Genomic DNA, 15,180 nt, shown 5'->3' on the forward strand with positions numbered 1-15,180 from the left:
GAATAATCAGTCACTGCCCAGCTAGCAATTATTTCATATAGCAGCATTTGGCAAAGGATGTGGGTAGGAAGAGCACATGTAACGTAAATGTTCCGAAAACAGATATTTAATTGCTTACTGGATAATTCCATAATTTCTTTTTTAGTAAATGTTTTATTACATTCTGGGGTCACAATATATTTGTGACCCTCAGACATACCTTCTGTAGACAATTTTTTGTATTGTTGTATCTTTAGAAAATTCAGTCCTGGGAGTGTAGCAGTTTGTGCAATTACTTGTGACTATAAACTACAACTCCCATCAGCCACTGATCCACAGGAGGCCAGGCATTCATGTATAGTCTAAACTAAAGCCGACATATACCCATGCTGTATTGTAAAATATATATTTGGACCGAATATATTTAAAGGAAGCAATTTAAAGCATATGTGCCCTTTAAATTTAGAGGGAGTCTTACAAGTCAAGGTCCTCTTTAAAGTTGCATTACCCCTAAAGTAGGTAATATTTTTGACAACCCCCCTTAAAATGGTTGTAGAAGGCTGGTGTAAGCAGGAGGACCAATCAAAGCTGCAATGTCATTGATTGTAGCTTATGAGTGGTCATCTTGCTCACACACCTCTTCCACAGCATCACAACGCACTGGCTTTCGACGGGGGTAGTTAGATGAACAACAAAGCACAAGGACAGGACACAGTTTCATGAAGCAGCCCCTGAGGACTTTGGGAGGAGGGGGGGCTAGCTAGCTAAAGGCAGTACTAGAGATTTCAAATTAACCAATCCAATGCTTTTTGTAGGCTTAACCCCAAGCATATGATTATACATAACATATGTAATTAATGCATAGACCATATGGACATCCAGTTTTAGAGACTAAAATACAATAAATTATTAGACAAACATCTAACATATGGCTCAAGCTTTAATACTAGAGGCAACTACAAGAAGAAACAAAGACAATCACAGGAGATTTGCCTCCAAATCCAATCAAATTGCTCAGATAATTTAACTATAATAGATAACGATGCACATAATCCGTGAACTCCAATAGAAACTCACATTCTAAAACTGTTGCAATTGGCTCCTTGAAGATAAATACAATTCTATGAAAATGTTTTCTACCTTCTATGATATTGCAAAATAAAGCAGGTAAAGTAAAAGTTTCATATCAATTAGTATTTTTAAATTAGTTTTACATGCATTTGGAACACAGGTAAAGGGGTATGACACTAGAACCAATCGTTTCTTGTGTTACTATGTCCATTGGCATTTCACTTGCTCAGCGGTAGCATTTTTCTCACTACTACTTGATCCAGTTTTTGTGTTTACCTCTGCCCCTGAGTTGTCACATGTAGCAATACTGTCGTTTAGTTTGATTTTTTTTTTTACCAAGACAGCCAGCGGTTTGCATGGGAGGCGCCTAAAACGATCATCCTGTGTATTTGACGGGTACTCCCTGCTACCTCCTTACTTGAGTGGCAGCTTTTCAGTTTCCTGCTCGCTAGAAAATGTTTGGTACAGAGGTGTAGAATCAGACACTGACGAGAAAGAACCTTCCCACTATTCAACGCTATCAATGTGTTCTGCCAACCATCCGCCTCCTAATGGCCACTGGCTATGAGCAGCACTATATTTATCTTGCAGTTTTGGATGACAGTGGATGATGCATTTTTCCCATCATGCTTCATATATATGAGCAGAGCCCTTTGTATTCGTGTCCCTGTATTATGTATGCTGCTTACCCCACTGTTGGCAACGCAGAGCACTGAGACGCCTGACAAATCAACAACAATAATAAGATGATGTGACATTTTTTCCTTTCGGGGAATAAAGGGCCATGATTCATTAAGGAATGTTAAGCAAAAGTAAGTAAGACAAAACATGTTGCATTGGAGGGGGAGGTCAATTTAAAATGTGATGGCAGATTTATAGTTGGGGTAGGACATGTCCTAGATGAACTCTACATTTCAATGTACAAATAAGCTATCAAGTATTTGTGTGCTACATGAAAAAACAGCCAGTATTTTCCTTGCGTGCAAAATAATAAACTAATTTGCATTCCTTGCATTGTAACATTGTTTTGTCCAGAAAACTTGAGTAAGAAATTTTTTAACTTTCCTTAATGAATCAGGCCCATATTGTTTAAACCCAGATTCATATTAATCGTCAATTGCCTATAAGATTCAATTAATTTTATAGGCAATAACACCATTGCTAATTACACAATTATCTACAGGTGGAAAAAGTAGGATGTGTGAAGTGAGCTCTGGTAGAACCGTTTAGAAAAGTTGGAATTAAATCTAATATGCAGCAGCCATAATGCCCACAGAGTCCTAGGGCTAGATTTACTAAGCTGCGGGTTTGAAAAAGTGGGGATGTTGCCTATAACAACCAATCAGAGTCTAGCTGTCATTTTGTAGAAGGTACTAAATAAATGAAAGCTAGAATCTGATTGGTTGCTATAGGCAACATCCCCACTTTTTCAAACCCGCAGGTTAGTAAATCTAGCCCCTAGTCTCAGTGACCAGATCTGGCCCAATGGAGCATTTATGGGATAATCTGGAATGACAGCACCATCAACCAGACATTGGTAGATTCCATGCCAGGGCACATACAGGCTATATTGTATATTACACATGGTGGTCCAACACTTTACATCAGGGTAATTTATTTTTCTACTACATGGACATATGTATATAGGTTTAAATAGATTAATACAGTTTTACCTCTGACTGCCGGGGAGCCCAGACCTGGTCTTAAACCTGAACCCCCCCCCCCCTTCCCCACACACACACACACACACCTCTCCCATGTCCTCACTACTGCATACAACCCCCCACCCACCCCCCCACACACACACCTCTCCCATGTCCTCACTACTGCATACAACCCCCCACCCACCCCCCCACACACACACCTCTCCATGTCCTCACTACTGCATACAACGCCCCACCCACCCCCCCCACACACACACACACCTCTCCCATGTCCTCACTACTGCATACAACGCCCCACCCACCCCCCCACACACCCCCCACACACACACCTCTCCATGTCCTCACTACTGCATACAACGCCCCACCCACCCCCCCCCACACACACACACACCTCTCCCATGTCCTCACTACTGCATACAACGCCCCACCCACCCCCCCACACACCCCCCCCACACACACACCTCTCCCATGTCCTCACTACTGCATACAACGCCCCACCCACCCCCCCACACACACACACACACCTCTCCCATGTCCTCACTACTGCATACAACGCCCCACCCACCCCCACACACACACACCTCTCCCATGTCCTCACTACTGCATACAACGCCCCACCCACCCCCCCCACACACACACACACACACACACCTCTCCATGTCCTCACTACTGCATACAAACGCCCCACCCACCCCCCCACACACCCCCACACACACACACCTCTCCCATGTCCTCACTACTGCATACAACGCCCCACCCACCCCCCACACAACACACACACACACACACCTCTCCCATGTCCTCACTACTGCATACAACGCCCCACCCACCCCCCACACACCCCCCACACACACACCTCTCCATGTCCTCACTACTGCATACAACGCCCCACCCACCCCCCCACACACACACACACACCTCTCCCATGTCCTCACTACTGCATACAACGCCCCACCCACCCCCCCACACACCCCCCCACACACACACCTCTCCCATGTCCTCACTACTGCATACAACGCCCCACCCACCCCCCCCACACACACACCTCTCCCATGTCCTCACTACTGCATACAACGCCCCACCCACCCCCCACACACCCCCACACACACACACCTCTCCCATGTCCTCACTACTGCATACAACGCCCCACCCACCCCCCCACACACACACACACACACACACCTCTCCCATGTCCTCACTACTGCATACAACGCCCCACCCACCCCCCCACACACCCCCACACACACACACCTCTCCCATGTCCTCACTACTGCATACAACGCCCCACCACCCCCCCACACACACACCTCTCCCATGTCCTCACTACTGCATACAACGCCACACTCCCCAGCATTCCTTTAAGGTTCCTCATTGTTGCGAAATTCTTCTACTTGTTTATGTTTTGTAACCGCTCCAAATGGACTTGTTCTTTTTACTCGATTATCCAACTCACAATGTAACTTGGCGATGCCCTCTTGGGCTACAGCTGTTTATCTGCCTACTGTGTGGCAAAATCTACAAATAAACGATTTTAAAAATAAATAAATAAAAGTTAAAAACTAGATTAATAAATCCACTTAAAGGATTACAAGATTTTGCACATGCCACATTCACCGTTTTAGTTTTTCAATTTGCTAAACGCCGCAAACTAACACTAAATATGCAGAAATATATCATGTTTAAGTTTGTAGCATTTCATTACCTTCTTTTCACTTGGAGGTTCAGTGAAACATGCAATGTGATCAGGTGTATGCAGACTTGGTCATACAACTGTACATCAAAGCTGTGTGTTATACAGAGTTGAATAATATCCATCAAATAATAGTATTGATACTTCAATAAATGTGTCCACCGTGTTAGGAGGGAGAGATGTCTCTAACACAGCAGACACAGAGTGACTGACAGCTTAGAAACTTTCTTTGCATAAATGATCTGAGTGGATTGGTTGTCACAGTAACCAAAATGACTATTTTCTGATTATAGACCTGTATATGATCATATCAGAACACTCTCCTAAGGATGAGTGAGCAGCTGCAGCTGTCTAATGTAGTGGGCAGTGAATACTTTACTTTTCCACAGGGCAGGAATGGACACTAAATAACGTATTTTACCTTCATGGTTCATTACCTGAATATGTAAATTTTGGGGTGTACAGCTATTTTAAAGTAAAATCTCAAAGAGAAAGATTGGATCAAACATTTAAGTTTTGAGTTTTAGATGTCTGGTTTTGTTTAGATATTTTTATTTATTTTGTTACACAGATGATCCATGTTTACAAGCTTGCTTTTGGTGTACATAACTGTAAAAGGAAAATGTTTTACAATAAAGATAAGAAGCCTCTTCTGTTTTGTACATACAAGAATGTGGCTATAAATGTTGTACTGCAAACTACACCTGTTTCACATAAATCCTGGGTAGAGAAATCAAGTCTTGTGGGCACAGAAACGCCATTAACTTGTCACATCAAAAAAAGTTTTATGTGCTGAAAGATTCATGAACTAGAACAGAAAAAGCTAACGGCACAACATTGGGAAAGAGACGTGCAGCGCTTGGAAGTAACGTATTTAAGCATCCATGCAAAAAAAAAAGTTAATGTTGTCTGGACACAGTGGTGGCGTCTATAGTTTGTCAGCAGAAGTAATATTCATGTGACTATCATTACCTCAGAATGCAACCTATTAATTTACTGGGAACAGTGGCATCATTGAGGTATGAGGCACTTTGCACCTTATGCCTCAGCAAGGTCATAGCTCCCAGTGAATAGATGGGCTGCAGCCCACAAAACGGTCACTACTGTGTGTAGCCAACGGGTATGATCAGGTTTCTGTAACTTAGACTTCAGGTGATCAAGTATGACACAAACACAGTAGAAGATTGTAGTAAAATGTCTAACCTTGCGCAGTCAGAACAGAAGAGACGAGAGTTAGGAATATTAGAGCGAGGCTGAAAGCAGATTGAGGCAGATGGAAATATACAGTCCAGCAAGCTATAATAGAGCAAAGAAAGCAAACCAGGAGAGTTAGTGCAGCAGGAGAACCAGCCAATCTGATATACACCTATTAGTAACATAGCTTCTTCCTACCAGCAGCAAATGGGAATAAGAGCAAGGACCATTAAATATCACAAAAACAGTACAACACCGGCCACTTTAACACTTACAGTAGCATTCACATGGTATGCCTCTTACAACTAGAATTACATTTGCTTTAATCTAAGGTACATAAATGCAATAAAAAAAATACAAAAACACAAAAAAAACCAAAACAGGGAACTCTAAAATAAAATGTATTTAGGATTGCAGACCACACAGCAGCTACGGAGGGTGAAAATCAGCCATCATGTCACCAGGCGTACAGTAATAGGGTATATAGTCCCTTAATTGCAGTCACACTTTGCAGCACCAATAGAGGGCACACTCTTAATTTACTAAAAGCATAAATATCACTGTGTACCAATAATCACATGCAGAGCAGTGCAAAGCCAATGACTGTCTCTCATCAATAGAACCAACTAGGGGTACGAGCTATGGTCGTAGTGGGTTACCCAAATTATGTCTACGGCATGTAAACATTTTCATCCAGGTTGACAGTATTACTCTCTTGCAGATTTAGAAAACCTGAACAATATGCAGCTTTACATAGAGTTCTGCTTGTTTTCTCTAGAACTTTGTTTAGTGCACCAATCACCTTGGGCACAGTGCAAATCACCACCTGCTCTTAATGGACGAGTCTCCCACAACACTGTACAAGGTGATGGCGCCACAGGATGTAATGCACAGGCAAGGAGAACATCATGCAGCTTTAGCAGACTACCCCTAATATTTAGTAAACCCCAACACTAATATACAAGAAGTAAAAAAATAAATAAATATATATGTCTACTCATGATAAGTAAACTTAAAAATAATTGTCAATGCGGACAGTGATTATTATGAAGAGAGAAGGTTTAAAATGAATGTACATGATGCTCAAATGCATTGAGCCAGAGAAGATTCCTAACTTTGTAATACCCAGACTCATAAGGCTATACCAGCCAGACCAGGCCTCGCTTGGCTTTCCCCAACCACTGTCATTAGCACACCCTATACCTTTTATTTTAAAGGTAGCCACCACCTAGACATCATGTAAACAGTTGCCCATTGTTCTTACAACATTTTTTTATGAAAACCCAAAAGCTTATAGAGATGTTCGTGTTTACTAAGTGTGCATAGCAGCTGGTCAGACACTCTACAAACCCTCTATTACCTTATTCTGCTACTATAATCCAGAAGGGTACACGTATCTTTCCTAATAATGCATACATTATATATTAAGTGTTTAATTCCTACCTGGGGCTGAACACAAGCAACAAGATTTTAAAGTGTGCCTTTCACCAGGATACAAAAATCACTGACAGCATGCAGCCATACCTAACCATAAGCACAGAAATTGGCTGGGTTCTATAGTTCTCTAGGTAATATGAAATGAATATTTATAACCTCAGTACAATCAAAAATGGCGCCTCATTCAGGTTTAAGGTAAGCAAACCTTAATATAGTGTAGGGATAAGATTTTCATATGAATTCATTAGTTTAATAGAAACAAATTTAAAAAACAAAAAAAACTCATGCTGGTTTTAAATGTAATTTCTGTAAGATGAAAGGTCTACTTTAACAGCCAATCAGGGAACTGCTACATGTGGTTAATAAGTATATATATTACTTTGTCTGTTATATTCCATCTCAGCGATACACACAGTTAGACATGGTCCTGTTAATCCATAGTACAGGTATACAAAATAGTGCAGTCAGTTTGTTATTTATTGCAAACCGCCTGATACACTTACACAAACCGGACCTGGACCATAGGAGCTTAGTGAATTCCACACTGGGTGAGCACCAGGCCACTATTGTATTTTAAAAAGTTGAAAAAAAATAAAAAAAAGGAAAGAAAAAATGACTTTTTGGGACATCTTAAAAAAAAAAAAGCAACATAAACACATAATGGAGTTTTCACCAAAGTCATATTTGTTTACTCAGCCTCATGCGAATACCATTACGTGATACCACCATGCACACAGTATATAGGATAGAAACCTTTACCAACACTAAATGAGTAACAGACAATCTAGTCTGCCTTCTAGAAATGGTTTATTCTCAATACAGACCTGTATTTATCCTATGTATGTTTATAGTGATTGTCCACTTGTGTACATCCCCCACCATGTATCAATTTGCTATTTTCTCCCCTGGAAACCCCACTGTTACCTAATGCTGGGTACAAACCTATGCAATTATCTGCAGGTCACACAATTCACAACCGTTTGGTCAGATATTGTAAGAGTGTGTACTCTCCCACGATCAGGTTTTGTCATACCAAAGCACATCGTATCAATGATTTTTTGTTATTAAACATCCTAAAAGTCATGATCAGCGATAGAACTATGTCGGACAAATGTGGAAGTCTGCACACACTCATGACCAGCAGCATTAACAAATATCTGTAGAGTGCACAGGGTCACAATCTTTTTAGCAGATGGTTATTAGTGATGAATGGACATGCTCATCTGGGACTTTCAGTCGTTGGTGATATCATTACAAACATTGCATCTGAAGGAAGATTACATAGGTGTGTAGCCAGCTTAAGAATCTGCGTCAGACCATGCAGTTGGCAAAGGACAGAGACTTCATTCAGGGATCGAGGACTATAGGGTGCAGGAAAACAAAACTCCTGTAGTGAGGGAGTTGTGAGTTCATGTGGGGCATTGCTGGTTGGGCATGGCACAGGGTTATTGTGGATGGGAGTAGGGTAGTAAAGGTGGTTCCTGATCCAAATCCTAGCATCTCCTTTTTCTCCTACCTTTCAAAGGGTGAAGTCTAACACCGAATCCCAAGTTAAAAAGGTGGTCCCAAGCTGAGGGCCACCCATCAAACGCCAGCATGTGGGGGGGGGCACTGAATGGAGAATGACGGGGGATGACAAAAGGATCCACTCAACTCATAGTTTTGACTACTTGTATTCACATACAGTCACTAACAGGGAATTATTGTCGAGTTTCTCCTTACTCCCAGATGACCCTGTTACTACTAATGTCAAAGTGGTTTAGTTTGAAGAGTATTAAATATAATAAATGCCACAAAAGATTTTTGGTTGAAATGGATTAAGTTCAATATTGGTCCCAATGAAAGCAGAAATTACTGCCTGATTAAAGACTATGAAGATGAATTAGCCCCTACCCCAGGTTCCTGTACACACACGATCTAGGACGCTCATACATTAACGTATGTCGCAGTACACTGCTAACTACATAGGGATGATACTGTATGTGAAATAACAGAATTCCATTATGAAATTAAACAAACTTAAATATCTGAGAAAAGGCTACATTCTGTAAACGTTACACTGCTGCTATAACCGATAACACTACACAATATACCAATCGCACCCGAGTCTTCCTCTACACAATACCTTAGGAGTGGCTGATCGTTCCGATGGAGGGATCATTTCAGATGTGAGAACTTGAGGGGGATCAATGCCCTTGACCAGTTTCTGATTGATGAGATGAAAGGCCAGCGCAAACTGCTCTTTGGACAGTTTCCCACAATCCTGTGTGTCACACAGAGACCTGCACATACACCATAAAAACATGTTTATCCAGAAAATATGTAAGAGATTCATCAAAGATCTATATATCACTATCTGTCTCACCTCAGGTCACCTGTCCGAAAAGGAGATTTTACAGTAAAAAACAAAATACTCTGGTTTGCACATGGCCTAATTTATGGTTGTAATTTGTGTTTCATTCCTATCGCTAACTAGCTATAGGTTCTTAATGTTACAACACTTAAGACGCCCATAGCGGCAAGATTCTGGCTGGTCAACTTTTCTTGACCAATTAACAGTCTGATTCCATTGGAATTGTTACTATATAATAGAAAACCAAATCAAATGATGATCCTTATCGCTCAATAAGTAAATGTAGGCCCAGAGCAGGGGGATGGGTTTGCACTGTGATCTGGCTTTTAAGTGCAGCATGTGCACAACCACATCAGTGAAACTTCAATGCACCATCCTGCCATCCTTGACGTGTGACTGTAACTTGTATATTTTTCCATGTGTCGGTGTGGGCTATGCAGACACATCTAAGTAAATAGGACAGTCAATTTTAAACAATCTACTACTAATGTTTTGGTGCAATTTCCAAACCACAATGTATTATAGAAGATCTGAAAGACACATTTAATAAATAAACTACATAGCAGCAAATGTTTCCTATGGTATGTCTATTATTTTGTATCAAGGACACCATGTTTTTTGCTGCTTTGAAATTAACCAAGTATGAAACAAAAAAAAAATCTGTAATATCTTAAGAATAAATGCGACTACTGGTATAAATGCAGAATACACCGTCTTGTAGGATAACTAATCACAATATCACTACAGAAAGTAGAATAGTAAGATTTATTGCTAAATGACAAAATCTGTTACCAATTTGTAATACAGTCACCAGATGACTATACACACAGGCAGATAGTCATCACTGCCTACTGGAGTTAGGATGGGTACAAACTACAGGTTTATCACCAGGTTATCGTGCCAATCACACGATATATACAACTGTTAGGTCCGATATCACTTTAGTGTGTACGCTCCCACAATCATGGTTTATCGTTCTAAAGCACATTGTATCGTTCGATTTGATAAACAGACCAAAATTTTCTAGATATCGTTCCTTCGTTTTTAGAGATTTTTAAAGTGTGTATGCACTCACGACCAGCAATGTAGGCAGATATCTGTAGAGTTTAGAGAGTCACCATCTTTTCAGCAGATGGTTATGACAGATGAAGAGCACAGATCTGAAGGTAAATCTTGTAAAAAGTGTACAGTGTGTACACATAAAGCGACATGCGGATCGGGACTTTCTGTCATTGGTAAAATCATTAACGATATTGCATTGGGAGAAATTTTCTGTAGTGTGTACCCAGCTTTACTAGTATTTCTGGTCACAGTGCCTGCTTTGGGGCAATACATATGGTGATATAGGGCCAGTCTGCAGATATTGCCAGCAATAATGCTACATATGTGTGGCAAAATTGCACACACAAAAAAAATGCAGAACAATCTTTCAGTAGATGCAAAGAAAACATGAAGTTAAGGGAATTAAACATGCCCGAGAGAAATCTAGTGATAATAGAGATGGGTCTTCGTATTTTATCTGTAATAAAACATTTCATGTTTCATATCTTTGTGGCATAGAAGATTTTATTTAAAATCGTCTCCAACAAGAGAATTTAATCCTACGTTCGCTGTACTTACCAGATATGGGCTAGGAGTCCCGAGGGCAATCCAGTCTTAAGGAATATCTCTCGAACTTCCAGCCCAGACACCAGATTATCCAGATCTTTGTCAAGTTTCAGGAAAATCTCATCGTATTTAGTTTTCTCTATATGTGACACAACCCACTACAAAAAAGAACAAAAAAGTGCGAGCCATTATTTATAGGTCCTTATACCATATAAGAAAGCAGAGATCTCACAGGGAGAGTGGAACATAAAGTGACACTAATTAATGGTCAGCATAAAAGTCAACGATAATTTCCTACTATATATATATATATATATATATATATATATATATATATATATATATATATATATATATATATATATATATATATATATATACATACACACACCACAAACCTATTTACAACCACCAAAAGCCGGAATACATATTAAAATAAAGTGCACTAAATCAACCAAACTGATAACTTGGTAGTCAGTTTTTAGAGACACAAGAAAAAGGTGAATGTGCATATTATAATTTTTATCAAAGTTACCTATGCAGATTGACCCACAGGAAAAGCTTAAACCAATAACACCATGCCTCCCAACCAGACCCATTTCGAAACATGTTAGAGACATAGCAAAGAGATTTCTCATGAAATGGACACAGTTATAAGACGACTGTGGCCACATTGCCCGTCTGAATTTTCTTACCTGTGTTGCAGGTGCCTTAGTGGGTAAGATTCCTACAGGGGGGAGAGAATGCCTTGACTCTTTAGAGCTTGACGGCGGAGGTGGGATAATTGGCAATGATGTTGCAGGACTGGGTGTTTTTCTCTTAGATGGTGGCACCAACGCAGGAGGTAAAAGCATAGGCACAGGTTCTTTTTCTAAAGCAGAATATACCAGAAACATAGCCTGGAAAAGCAAAACAGACCCAACGTAAGAAAATGGTTCAGCGATCAGTGTTTCTTTTTCTATAAGGAGATGTTATATTATAGTATGTCTGTGCAGTGGGAGCAAGAACCCTGCCACAGAAAGAACAATTTATATTCCAGCAAGACGTGGAACCAATGGTTAGCGGAACCTCCACCTGTTCCATTCCAACGGAGAACGTGGAATACATTCCAATCACTCCCATTGGCTGTGAAGTATCACAGCTTCCATCAAGTAATCATGAATCCACCAGGCTAAGCGGATGATCACAGGGAATTTATGGCTTATAGGTGAGGGGAACAATAAAGGGGTGTCGCACTACACAATACATGACTTTTACTAGTGTCATGGTCTTTTAAAGCTGAGATTTAAAGCTTGTGCAAATGTGAGTTATTTATTTGTCTGAACTCTGTTCTGTTTATGACAGCTGAATGGAAGGTCGGATAGAGATCATTGTTCTCTATTGTAAGAGGCCAATGCAGTCACATGGTCATGTTAGCAAAGCGGGTAACAGAGTAGGGACGACGTAGAAGTAGAACATTCTATACTTTCCTGTACCTTTTCTATGAACTGTTTTGGAAAGGCAACTAAGGGCACTGCACTGGCATCTCTGATCGCTCACATCTCTACCCCATTTACTATTAATCATGGAAGGAGGGCAAAATCTTATCCACACTTTTACATAGGATCGTTAACACACTGAAAGCATCTATCACAAAGCACAGCGATCAAGTTTGCTATTAAAACTCACGACAATACTGGAAACCACCCCCAGCTTGTAAAGGCCAGAATCACAATGGTTGCCTTAGCTGCACCATCAGAAGCTGCTACCAACTGAGGTACGGGTTTGGATCACCGAAGGCAAACATTCTCTTTAATGTATGCTTCTGTAACTCAGCCAATGACATATAATGAAAAGCAGGTTATATCATAAAATAATGTACTCACAACTGCAAACTCATCTTGGTCCAACAGTCCATCATGATCAATGTCACTTAATTCCCAGACCTGCAGGAAACAAAACACAGAAACAGATTTTTACTGTTAAATTCCCTGAGGATGTAGGAGGACACAGATGGTGGGTTAGTTTTACAACCCCAGGAAACAGGGCACTGGGAAAAAAACAAAACTACTTTTCCATAAAACACCCCAGCTGCTTTTTCAGTTTATAATTAGCCCAGTCTGATTCCGGGGTGTGCAAGAACAAAAAAACCTGTCAGCAGAAAGGGGGACACAATCCGCAGCAGGGAGGGACTAATCGGAGTCCAGAGGGGCTACCAAATATTCTAAAGCTCCACCCTCATCGACCTAACCTAGTTTCACTTCCTCCATCAGTTCAGGAAGGGTACACCACCAGGTCATCAGAAACACTCCACAGGAGCACATTCAGGGAACGAGGTGCCTGCAGGCCTTTAATTTTCTACGAAAGGTCTGCATCAGGCTGAATTAGGGCTCCAAGACCTAAACACCAGTGTACTCTTTGGCCTCCTCCTCCTCCGCCCCAGGAAAGTTTGGCAGATAAGGCAGTCCAAAAACTGTGCTATGGACTAGACATTGCATTAAGAGTTTCACCCCACAGTGGTGCCACTTAGGACTGCAACGAAATGCAGGTAGCACAAAGGGGTCAGATTATCAAATAGGTAATTTAGTCCAACATTTTGGCATATTCATAACTGTTGATCACAAGGATTAGGGCCCAAGTCCGCACCATGGAAGGAAAAGTTGTCTCAAGATTACCCATCTGCTCTTTAAAGTGAGTAAGAGCTGAGTGCAAAATTTAAGAAAATTAAAATATAAAAGGTAATGGCTATGTGCCCAATTCACTCACAGGGCAATGGAATAAACAGAGAAAGGAGCAAGAGGATTACAAGAAGGAGACAGCTCCTGTTCCTACTAGTGCCCCGTCTCCTAGGGATAAACCCACAATGTGTGTCCTCCTCTACTGCTGGAGAAAATGAAGTATAGGAACTGGAAAGAACTATGATAACGCCGATACACACGATAGAGTGTTCCACATTAACATTACAAACCAATCAGAAAACAGTACCATATTTACAGACTTACCCGGCCCAGAACTTCCACAGGTAGCTTGGAATTCAGCAGCACAGGTTTGACCTTGTCACCAGACAGGAATCCACTCACGGGGTTTAAGCTGTCGAATATTGCATCATATTTGGCCTTGTCTTCGGTCTGTCACATAAAACACAGCAGCTAATGTAAGCACCTTTTGTTAAGCTATAAATTGCTTGAGCAATTTGCCATATTTTTTTTTGCAGTGTGTGTGTGTGTGTGTGTGTGTGTGTGTGTGTGTGTGTGTGTGTGTGTGTGTGTGTGTGTGTGTGTGTGTGTGTGTGTGTGTGTGTGTGTGTGTGTGTCACAATGACACCTTAAATCTGAAACATTTGTATCTGAGCTACATGGAAGTGACAGATCTGTCTCACATCATAACACAATTAAGGAGTCTGCCTTTGTAAACAATCCATGTTATTGTTATCCAAGGTGCAAAAAAATTTAAATGAGCACCCAATTTACTGTATCTTCCTGTTCTGATATCTTAAATATTATACGGCACTTTGTTGTATTCTGTCCCCATATAAAGGACTCTTACTGTAAACTGCAACGTGTCCCAGGTACAGAGAGCTACCATAAAGTACATGTGCAAAAGTTTCCGAAATGTAACACATTTGTCCCAAAGTAACATGGGATAAAGCTGTAACTGTGCAAGAAGTATTTTTTATATTGGTAATTTTTATATTTGTAAATTTTGCTCAATTAGAAACAACATTCAGGATTATCAAGATAATTGGCCAATATCACTGCCGTTATGTCGGTATGTGTGGCCAGCTTTAAACTTCTTGAGCCCGATTCATTAAGGATCTTAACTTGAGAAACTTCTTATTTCAGTCTCCTGGACAAAACCATGTTACAATGCAAGGGGTGCAAATTAGTATTCTGTTTTGCACATAAGTTAAATAAGAAATAAGAAGTTTCTCAAGTTAAGATCCTTAATGAATCAGGCCCCTTGTTTGTGACTCTACTGAAGGACAATGCAGAAAGCAATGCAGGGAATAAAACGTGCAATAAAAGCGAATGCTAGTGTTCCGCTACAAAGAGGTGTGGGAATGTTCACATATATACTTGCTCTTAGATTACCTTTTATTTGGTCCCTTTAATTAGTGATTAATATAAGGCAAAAGAAAAATATAGAGTTGCGCAGAATCACCGAATAAAAATGTTTAACATTGTTAAAACAATTACATGAATACG

The 15,180-nt window shown here is 40.6% G+C and overlaps 1 protein-coding gene across 6 annotated transcripts in view; it reads right to left on the bottom strand.

Moving 5' to 3' along the window:
* Positions 1-15,180, bottom strand: part of EPS15 (epidermal growth factor receptor pathway substrate 15) — a 70,892-nt gene that overhangs the window by 32,541 nt on the left and 23,171 nt on the right. For 4 of the 6 annotated variants that reach the window (XM_075182064.1, XM_075182065.1, XM_075182066.1 and 1 more), the window contains exons 7-12: positions 13,978-14,103; positions 12,862-12,921; positions 11,692-11,895; positions 11,009-11,154; positions 9,161-9,317; positions 7,539-7,598 (exon numbers count right to left, since the gene is read on the bottom strand). In XM_075182064.1, coding sequence (XP_075038165.1) covers positions 7,539-7,598; positions 9,161-9,317; positions 11,009-11,154; positions 11,692-11,895; positions 12,862-12,921; positions 13,978-14,103 — 753 coding nt within the window. The remainder of the gene's footprint in view (positions 1-7,538; positions 7,599-9,160; positions 9,318-11,008; positions 11,155-11,691; positions 11,896-12,861; positions 12,922-13,977; positions 14,104-15,180) is intronic. The other 2 variants (XM_075182070.1, XM_075182067.1) reach the window with 1 other exon arrangement.

The sequence above is a fragment of the Mixophyes fleayi genome, chromosome 8 (genome assembly GCF_038048845.1).
Source record: "Mixophyes fleayi isolate aMixFle1 chromosome 8, aMixFle1.hap1, whole genome shotgun sequence".
In the NCBI taxonomy this organism is placed as follows: domain Eukaryota; kingdom Metazoa; phylum Chordata; class Amphibia; order Anura; family Limnodynastidae; genus Mixophyes; species Mixophyes fleayi.